At 37.4% G+C, this 10,609-nt stretch overlaps 1 protein-coding gene across 1 annotated transcript; it reads left to right on the top strand.

Moving 5' to 3' along the window:
- Nucleotides 1–232: 232 nt before the first annotated feature.
- Nucleotides 233–10,067, top strand: LOC147544426 (uncharacterized). Its single transcript, XM_086637101.1, has 3 exons — nt 233–1,392; nt 1,724–4,181; nt 9,937–10,067. Exon 2 carries the CDS (start codon nt 1,745–1,747, stop codon nt 3,122–3,124), a length of 1,380 nt encoding a protein of 459 aa, XP_086493227.1. The 5' UTR covers nt 233–1,392; nt 1,724–1,744; the 3' UTR covers nt 3,125–4,181; nt 9,937–10,067.
- The last annotated feature ends 542 nt before the right edge of the window (nt 10,068–10,609 follow it).

Genomic DNA, 10,609 nt, shown 5'->3' with positions numbered 1-10,609 from the left:
TTATCTTATAACCGGTTGCACATTAGCTTCCGTATTAACACCCAACCGGACAGGCGACGCGTGGCTCTGTCTTTTCTACTTTAATACCCCCGAAATTACCTAATAGCCACCTGGTTGTCCTTTTAACCCATTAAATCCCAAAAGTAACCCTTCCTTTTAATTCTTTTTACCATTTAACCCAACCAAAACCCTACCCCATCTATAAATAGCACCTTTCTCCTCCATTAAAACCGAGACTTCAACAACCCTCTCAAATGGCTTCCTTATCTAATTTCTAAGCCACTTCTCTTTCTATCTTCTAACCCTAATCCCCCATCCTTTCTTCTACTTCCTCTTACCTAATCTTTCTTCTCTACTCCTAAATCCATTTCTTTTCCATTCTTTTTCCATCTTCTTCTCTACTACTATTCTTTCTACCATTAATAGTCATCTCCTTCTTCCTTCCATATTCTTCTATCATCTTTACCCTCTTCATCTCTTCTTTCCAACTTTCTAGATCTAATTTCTTCCTTCTTTTCCTTCTTTTTCTTATTTGGGTGGCAATAAAATAGCTATTACTTGGATTTCTTGGAGTAACATTCTTGAGCATAAATGGAGCAAATCTTGGACAAATTGGAGATACATGGGGATATGGAATTTGAGCATTCTTGGTGATTTCTTTCCATTAATTTCTTAGTATTTTCATTTATTTTACAATGTCAATGAATGTTATTCTAGATTCCATGTATAGTTAATTTAGCAATCTAAGGTTGTGAATGAAACCCATTTTGGATCTTTATAATACTTGTTCTTGATTAATTAAATCCTTTGATGTGCTTCAATGCCTATTGATTGTCATTTCATGTTGATTCTATAACCTTATTATCATTCATGTATTATAATTAGATATTTCATGCTTTTATTGATTTATTAGATGAGATATGCCTTTTAGATCTTGAATGATAGTGTAGGAAATTAGTTTTATATGGTAGTCAATCATACATTCTTAATTATAAAATTGTTTTATCTAGAATATCATCCGGAATCCAAATAGTTCATTATATTGGATCCCGAGTAAATACAAAAGAGATTTAAGTAATTAAGTGCTTGTTTTATAAAGTGAAATTATGTGGTGGATTTTATAACCTTAGATATCTTCTTACCTCTCTCTTAGTTAGTTTATTTAGTTTTATTTGTTTCTTTATTTTACAAATCAATCATCAAATTTTATGAAATGGGGTGTGTGAGTGTGTTAGTCTAAGTTAGCTATTGACATTTTAATTATTGGGCTAAACTCGTCGTCAATATCTAAAGTTACCTACCTATCTCTTGGGACGATACTCGATCTTATTTTCAATACTATAACTTGACCCCGTATACTTGCGGGAATAGACCTATTTTTAGGCCCATCAAGTTTTTGGCGCCGCTGCCGGGGATAGGTTTAGTAGTTAGGATATTGTTTGCTTGTTTATTTCTTTAGTTTAGTGTTATTTGTTAACTTAGACGTTTTTCTTTCTTTATTTTCGTAGTTTTTTATCTTTTCTTTTATTTTAGGTACCACTTTAAGAGAAAAGCCAAAAAACGGGAACATAGGAGCGAAGGGGAACAAAAGAATCAGAAAGGAATCGGAAGGAATAACGAAACGAGAGGAGCATCCGCTAGTATCGTATTCTATCTCTTTCTTTCTTACTTGTGTGTGATTGGTTGGATGAGTTTTGATTTGCATTGATAGCTTGTTTGTTAGTTCCTTGAGCATTGTGAGATCATGGCCCGTTCTTATAATGGTTGGCCATTTGATGATGATGATGAGCTTATTTCGAGGATTCCCCGCACTAACCGACCTGATATGACCTTAGGTGAATACCAAAGGATGTGTAGGGATGCTTCGATTAGTGAGGGGAATAGACCATTTGAGCCTGACCGATCTCGTATGACCCTAGGAGAATACCGATGGATGTGTAGAGATGGTCAAATTAGTGATGGATATGGTCCGACACTAAATATGTATGAGAGACCTTACAGTCCACACTATTCTGAGACCAATGATTTTAGAGGCAGGTATGATCCTAGTATGTACGGTGGGAGTTATTATCAAGAGTCTTCATTTAATTACACTTGTGAGCCTTATCATGAAGAGACTCTTGAAGATAGATCTCAATTAGAGTTTGCGAGTCGTCTGACTGAAATGATGTTACAACATGAAGAGACACAGATTCAAATGCAACAAGAGTTACAACAGAGGTTTGAGTCTCTAAATCATCAGTTTGAGTCTCTAAATCATCAAGTACAGATGATTACATCACAGTTATTAGCCGGCGAGGAAGGGGTTTTACCACCCCAAACTCAAGAGGGTACTAGGTCCGATGGCGAGGGTAATACGTCATACCCTAGTACTAAGTTAAATGTCGACGAATCAACTGAGAGGACCCAAGAGCTTGAACAAACTGATAACCTTGTTGTCTCGTTTCCTCAACATGTGTCATCTCATCATGATAGGACTACATTAGACGTTGATGTTCATGGTTGCTCTACGAACAATTTTGAGAATGACACGATTCCGAACTATCCAATTTTTGACACTTGTAAGGAGTCAGTCTTAGATGCAATGCTAGGAAGGCCTGATATTATAACTGACTACGAGGCCCCAGATGTCTTTGAGGATATTGATGACGTAGTAGTTAGAGACATGTTGGATAGTTTGTCAGACTATTTACCTAAGGAAACCATGGACCTTGACTTGGTCCCCGAGCATACTGCCTTACCCTTAGAGTCTAGTTCGACTTTCCACATGATCTCAAACTCGGTTGTTGATCCCTTTTGGGACATTTCAGACGTCTTTCCAAAGACGTCTATGGACATAGTGGATATTCTGTCCACTAAGCTTCCAGATGATTTTTTGCCTTCGACTGATATTTTGACTCTTCACATGTATGTCGATCCTTTTGATGATTTCTTTGTTGTCGTTCCTTCTATTTATACCTACTTAGTGGACTGTGCACCCACTAAGTTTGGGGATGGCTTGTTTTCTTTTATCGTCTCATGTGCACTTCGTATTCTTTATCTTTTTTTGAGACGATTAGCACCTGTATATAGCTTTCTTTGGGTTGACCCCCAAATTTTTCGTCTTTTGCTTTATGATCGTTAGGCCGATTAATGGGTCTTGATGTTTGTGGGTATCATCTCTGGAAACCCTCCACGAGACATAACTCGTGTTCTTGTGTGAAATCAAGAGAACTAAAGGCTAATTGCATAGCTCAATGCAATCGTGTATACCCGCGTTAGTGGTAGGTTTTATATGGTCATATGTTTTATGTGCTTCATTCTCATGATATTTGTTGATATTTTAGGAGCATTTCTTATATGTTTTACTTCCGAGGCGTGGTTTGTTCCAAGTTTGGGGATGGCGCGAGCTTGGCATCAACTTGGAACCTCTTTATACATGAGCCTTGGTAGTATCATCTTTTATCTCCTTCGGTTATGGTAATATCTCTTCACTCTCTCTTTAGATTGATGTGTCTCTTTATCTTTTGGTAAGTATATGCTTAGAACATTCAGGACAATGTTAGTTTTAAGTTTGGGGATGTGGGGATTTGACCAAAACCATTGCATGACCATGGGTTTCAAAGACAAAAGGGTTCAAATTAGCCAAAATTTGAAAATTTTGAAAATTTTGAGTAGATTTGCATGTGATTCTAGTGATAGTTTTAAGAATTTTGATGCATATGTGTCGAGTTGACGAGTTTTGTGATTGCTAATGGCCTTTGCATGAAAGTCGAGTCTTTTAGTGTTTGTGTCGTGCCATGTGAGTTACATCTTAGTGAAGAAGAAACATTTCTAAGAGACCTAAAGTAGTCATTAGTGGAGACTTAACCCATGTGAGAGCTCAAAGCCTAAATTGCCATTCGAGTGTACTCTTCTGCGCTAACTCCGAGTAGAATGAAGAGCTACTCAACCTCGTAACTTATAAAAGAGCTCATTTGATCTCGTGTGCTCAATTGCCTTAGCCACTAGGAGTGACATTAGGATAGCGAATTAACCTTGCCCTTGTAGTCCATGAAACCCAATGAGAATGTCAACTAGAGGAAAGCGGATACTCCATCACCATCCATCATCTTATATCCCGAGAATGAAGACATGAGATAAAAGAATGAAGAATATCAAAAGCAAGTATGAAATGAAAAGTTGATTGCAAGAATAGAGTTGTGTGTGTTGTATTTTGTTTTAGTTGTTTGTATTTGTGTTATGAAAAGAAAAGAAGAAAAAACAATGAAAAAAAAAAAATGAAAAATGAAAAATGAAAAAAAAGTGATATAAAAAGAAAGAAAAAAAAAAGAGTGAATAAAGTGATTTTTGTGCATGTTTGAGCATGTGTTAGCTCTTTTGTGTGAGTGATGTGATTGTATATATGTGTTGGTGTTTTTGTTCATGAATAAGTATTCGAAGCAAGAAACAAATGTGGAAATGTTTAAGAGGTTCTATCATGAGGAGGTCGACATTCTCGAGAATCCACCACCATCACATCATCTATTGTATCCGCTAACCTTTAGAAGACATTTTTAGAAGGTAGAATGGGTGAGAAGGGCGAGTGAGCTTCCCCACTCTATTAGTGGCTAATTCCTTTTCGAAGATCATTCGTTCCAAAATGTTGTCCTCACCCCTTTTTATGTGTTGAGTCCTATTTAAGTGATCACACTCACACATACGAGCGAACCATTCTTGAGTGATTTTATTTTTGGAGTGTATGTCCGTGAGGCCGAAGTTGAGGCGAAATGTACTAACTTGGGAATCAATGTTTTGTGACTTCGGAACATAGATGTGCTCATTATGGTATGACACTTGCATTATTAGGGTAAGATCATTAGTGAAGGGGCCTTTAGCTTTTACAAGAGCTTATTTACTTGATTCATTATGTGTTGACATGCTTAAACCCTTTACTATATCAATCATGCTTATCTACGATTTGGATTTTGGACCCTTGTGTATTTGAAACCATGATGTTTGTGGGTGTCATCTATGGAAACCCTCACGAGACCACACTCGTCCACAAGGGCAACCTAGGGGTTTAACGGCTTGTTGCATATGCTAAATGCAACCGGGATTCCTCCGAAAGTGAGTTAGGTTTTTCTTTTATTTTGTTTTGCTCGAGGACTAGCAAAATCTAAGTTTGGGGATGTTTGATGGGTCATGAAAATGTCCCATTGGAGTCGTTTAATTTAGTCGAGTTAGTTCGTTTCGGGTCTTTATTATAATAAAATGGTTGATTTTCTTGATTAGGTGTGTTTTGTGGAGTTAGATGTGAAAAACGGTTAAAAACGAGGAAAAGACGCATGAAGGGTATTTTGGTCATTTGGAGGCAAGGACATTCTGGTAATTTGGCCAAGGTCAGTGCGTGGTTGAAAAGTAGAGGTCGAGACGAGTCCGTAGGAGAAAACGGAAGTCAAATCGGAGTCCGGATGGAGGAATAAATCAAGGTCAAAGTTGGGTCAAACACTGTTGACCAGGTGGGATATATTCGGGCAAGTTTCTGGCCCGCGGTATGCTTAGGGACACGTGTCGTAGTTCGGAGGCCGGAGCATCTAAATCGCGTTTCGCGCTAAGCAGCGAAGTGGGACCATTGTGAATCATCCAGTGTAGCGCGTCTCAGCGAGCTTCGGTAGTCCCGCGCCAATGTTTTAATCGCAGCCGTTCCCTGCCGCGTCATCAAGATCCAACGGTTACTGAGATTCTGCTCCATTTCTTATGATCCCGTGCAACCGAAGTCACTTAGTTCCCATGATCCCGAGCCCACGTTTTAATCGTGACCGTTGCCTTCCGTGTTTTGTAGATCGCACGGCTGCTGTGAGTCCCAGCCTTTATTGCTATTCCCGTGTCACCCGAAGCGGTTTATTAAGGTGCTCCCGGCCACGCGTCCCTTCCCGAACAGTCTAGATCCGCGCCTCCTCAGATCTAACGGTCACTGATTGCTGCCGCACCTAAATTGCTCGCCCGAGAAGCACATTAACTTCCGGATTTCAAAACCCTAACCATAGCCGCCAGCCTATTTGAATTATTTTAGGGTTTTTTGCACTTTAACCCATTAATTCCCAAAATGACCCTCCTTTTACCTTCTTTTTACCATTTAACCCAACTAAAACCAAAACCCACCTATAAATAAATCCCTTTCTCCTTCATTAAACCCTAGACTTGCAAACCCTCTCATACTCCTTCTTCTTATCTACCTCTTCTACCATTAATAAACCTCTTCTTACTCAATCCCTCTTCTATGAAATCCATCTTTTTCTATCTTCTTCTCTACCACTATTCTTTCTTCCATTAATAGTCTTCTTCTTCTCCCTTCCATATTCTTCTATCATCTTTACCCTCTTCATCTCTTCTTTTCAACTTTCTAGATCTAATTTCTTCTTTCCCTTTCTTTTTCTTATTTGGGTTGCAATAAAATAGCTATTACTTGGATTTCTTGGAGTAACATTCTTGAGCATAAATGGAGCAAATCTTGGACAAATTGGAGATACATGGGGATATGGAATTTGAGCATTCTTGGTGATTTCTTTCCATTAATTTCTTAGTATTTTCATTTATTTTACAATGTCAATGAATGGTATTCTAGATTCCATGTATAGTTAATTTAGCAATCTAAGGTTGTGAATGAAACCCATATTTGGGCTATTTTGAGACATGTTATAAATCAATGAATCCTTGTATTGAGCTTCAATGCCTATTGATTGTCATTTCATGTTGATGCTATAACCTTATTGTCATTCATGTATTATAATTAGATATTTCATGCTTTTATTGATTTATTAGATGAGATATGCCTTTTAGATCTTGAATGATAGTGTAGGAAATTAGTCTTATATGATAGTCAATCATACATTCTTGATTTTGAATCGTGTTATTAAAGAATATATTCCGAAATCTAAATAGTTTATTATGTTAGATTTTGAGTTATACATGAGAAAAGGGATTTGTTAATTAATGCATGTTTTAAGTAGTCCATTTATGTGTCATTTTGGATCTTTATAATACTTGTTCTCGATTAATTAAATCCTTTGATGTGCTTTAATGTCTATTAATTGTTTATCTATATGGATTGGATTCTCTTTCTATTACTCATGCCTCATAATTAGATATTTCATACTTTCGTTAAGTTGTTAGATGGAGTATGCTTTTTAGATGATGAATAATAGTTAAGTGATCCGAATCTCTATAAGGAAGACAATTAGAATTAGTAATTATAAATCGTTTTATCTAGAATATCATCCGGAATCCAAATAGTTCATTATATTGGATCCCGAGTAAATACAAAAGAGATTTAAGTAATTAAGTGTTTGTTTTATAAAGTGAAATTATGTGGTGGATTTTATAACCTTAGATATCTTCTCCCTCTCTTAGATAGTTTAGTTACTTTTATTTATTTTTTTTATTTCTTTACAAATCAATCATCAAATTTATGTGTGTGTGTGTGTGTGTTAGTCTAAGTTAGCTTTTGACATTTGGATTATTGGGCTAGACTCGCCGTTAATATCTGAAGTTACCTACCTATCCCTTGGGACGATACTCGATCTTATTAGAAATACTATAACTTGACCCCGTATACTTGCGGGAATAGACCTAGTTTTAGGCCCATCAAGTTTTTGGCCCTAGGAGAATACCGACGGATGTGTAGAGATGGTCGAATTAGTGATGGATATGGTCCGACAGTAAATATGTATGAGAGACCTTATAGTCCACACTATTCTGAGACCAATGATTTTAGAGGCAGGTATGATCCTAGTATGTACAGTGGGAGTTATTATCAAGAGTCTTCATCTCGTTACACTTGTGAGCCTTATCATGAAGAGACTCTTGAAGATAGTTCTCAATTAGAGTTTATGAGTCGTCTGACTGAAATGATGTTACAACTTAAAGAGACACAAGACCGATTTGAACATATGCAAACTCAAATGCAGCAAGAGTTACAACAAACGCAGACTCAACTGCAACAAGAGTTACATCAGAGGTTTGAGTCTCTAAATCATCAATTAGAATCTCTAAATCATCCATTAGAGATGATGATGTCACAGTTGTTAGCCGACGAGGAAGGGGTTTTACCACCCCAAACTCAAGAGGGTACTAGGTCCGATGGCGAGGGTAATACGTCATACCCTAGTACTAAGTTAAATGTTGACGAATCAACTGAGAGGACCCAAGAGCTTGAACAAACTGATAACCTTGTTGTCTCGTTTCCTCAACATGTGTCATCTCATCATGATAGGACTACATTAGACGTTGATGTTCATGGTTGCTCTACGAACAATTTTGAGAATGACACGATTCCGAACTATCAAATTTTTGACACTTGTAAGGAGTCAGTCTTAGATGCAATGCTAGGAAGGCCTGATATTATAACTGACTGCGAGGCCCCAGATGTCTTTGAGGATATTGATGACGTAGTAGTTAGTGACATGTTGGATAGTTTGTTAGACTATTTACCTAAGGAAACTATGGACCTTGACTTGGTCCCTGAGCATACTGCCTTACCCTTAGAGTCTAGTTCGACTTTCCACATGATCTCAAACTCGGTTGTTGATCCCTTTTGGGACATTTCAGACCTCTTTCCTAGAGTGTCTATGGAGATAGTGGATATTCTGTCCACTAAGCTTCCAGATAATTTTTTGCCTTCGACTGATATTTTGACTCTTCACATGTATGTCGATCCTTTTGATGATTTCTTTGTTGTCGTTCCTTCTATTTATACCTACTTAGTGGATTGTGCACCCACTAAGTTTGGGGATGGCTTATTTTCTTCAATCGTCTTACTTGCACTTTATGGTTTTTACATAGTTGTGAGACGATTACCATTTGTGTATAGCTTTCTTTGGGTTGACCCCCAAATTTTTCGTCTTTTGCTTTATGATCGTTAGGCCGATTAATGGGTCTTGATGTTTGTGGGTATCATCTCTGGAAACCCTCCACGAGACATAACTCGTGTTCTTGTGTGAAATCAAGAGAACTAAAGGCTAATTGCATAGCTCAATGCAATCGTGTATACCCACGTTAGTGGTAGATTTGTATGTGGTCATGTCTTTTATGTGATTCATTCTTATGATATTTGTTGATATTTTAGGAGCAATTCTTATATGTTTTACTTCTAAGGCGTGGTTTGTTCCAAGTTTGGGGATGGCGCGAGCTTGGCATCAACTTGGAACCTCTTTATACATGAGCCTTGGTAGTATCATCTTTTATCTCCTTCGGTTATGGTAATATCTCTCCACTCTTCTCTTTAGATTGACGTGCCTCTTTATCTTTTGGTGAGTGTATGCTTAGAACATTGAGGACAATGCTAGTTTTAAGTTTGGGGATGCGGGATATGACCATAACCAATGCATGACCATGGGTTCAAAGACAAAAGGGTTCAAATTAGCCAAAATTTGAAAATTTTGAACATTTTGAGTAGATTTGCATGTGATTCTAGTGATAGTTTTAAGAATTTTGATGCATATGTGTCGAGTTGATGAGTTTTGTGATTGCTAATGGCCTTTGCATGAAAGTCGAGTCTTTTAGTGTTTGTGTTGTGCCATGTGAGTTACATCTTAGTGAAGAAGAAACATTTCTAAGAGACCTAAAGTAGTCATTAGTGGAGACTTAACCCATGTGAGAGCTCAAAGCCTAACTTGCCATTCGAGTGTACTCTTCCGCGCTAACTCCGAGTAGAATGAAGAGCTACTCAACCTCGTAAGTTGTAAAAGAGCTCATTTGATCTCGTGTGCTCAATTTCCTTAGCCACTAGGAGTGACATTAGGATAGCGAATTAACCTTGCCCTTGTAGTCCCTGAAACCCAATGGGAATGCCAACTAGAGGAAAGCGGATACTCCATCACCATCCATCATCTTATATCCCGAGAATGAAGACATGAGATAAAAGAATGAAGAATGTCAAAAGCAAGTATTGAAATGAAAAGTTGATTGCAAGAATAGAGTTGTGTGTGTTGTATTTTGTTTTAGTTGATTGTATTTGTGTTATGAGAAAAAAAAAAAAAAAAAAAAAAAAGTGATATGAAGAAAAAAAAAGGAAGAAAGAAAAATAGTGAAATAAAGTGATTTTTGTGCATGTTAGAGCATGTGTTAGCTCTTTTATGTGAGTGATGTGATTGTATATATGTGTTGGTGTTTTTGTTCATGAATAAGTATTCGAAGCAAGAAACAAATGTTGAGATGCTTAAGAGGTTCTACCATAATGAAGAGGTCGAAATTCTCGGGAATCCACTACCATCACATCATCTATTGTATCCGCTAACCTTTAGAAGACATTTTTAAAAGGTAGAATGGGTGAGAAGGGCGAGTGAGCTTCCCCACTCTATATAGTGGCTAATTCCTTTTCGAAGATCATTCGTTCCATAATGTTGTCGTCACCCCTTTTTATGTGTTGAGTCTATAGTCGTGATCACACTCACACATACGAGCGAACCATTCTTGAGTGATTTCATTTTTGGAGTGTATGTCCGTGAGGCCGAAGTCGAGGCGAAATGTACAAACTTGGGAATCAAGGTTTTGTGACTTCGAAACATAGATGTGCTTATTATGGTATGACACTTGCATTTTAGGGTAAGATCATTAGTGAAGGGGTCTTTAGCTTTCACATGAACTTGTT

This window comes from Eschscholzia californica, unplaced genomic scaffold (assembly GCF_041429995.1).
Source record: "Eschscholzia californica isolate CP2 unplaced genomic scaffold, dmEscCali1.0.p SCAF_4, whole genome shotgun sequence".
Taxonomy (NCBI): Eukaryota; Viridiplantae; Streptophyta; class Magnoliopsida; order Ranunculales; family Papaveraceae; genus Eschscholzia; species Eschscholzia californica.
Note: the sequence above shows the minus strand (reverse complement) of the source record. Positions and strands in the feature narration are given on the sequence as shown.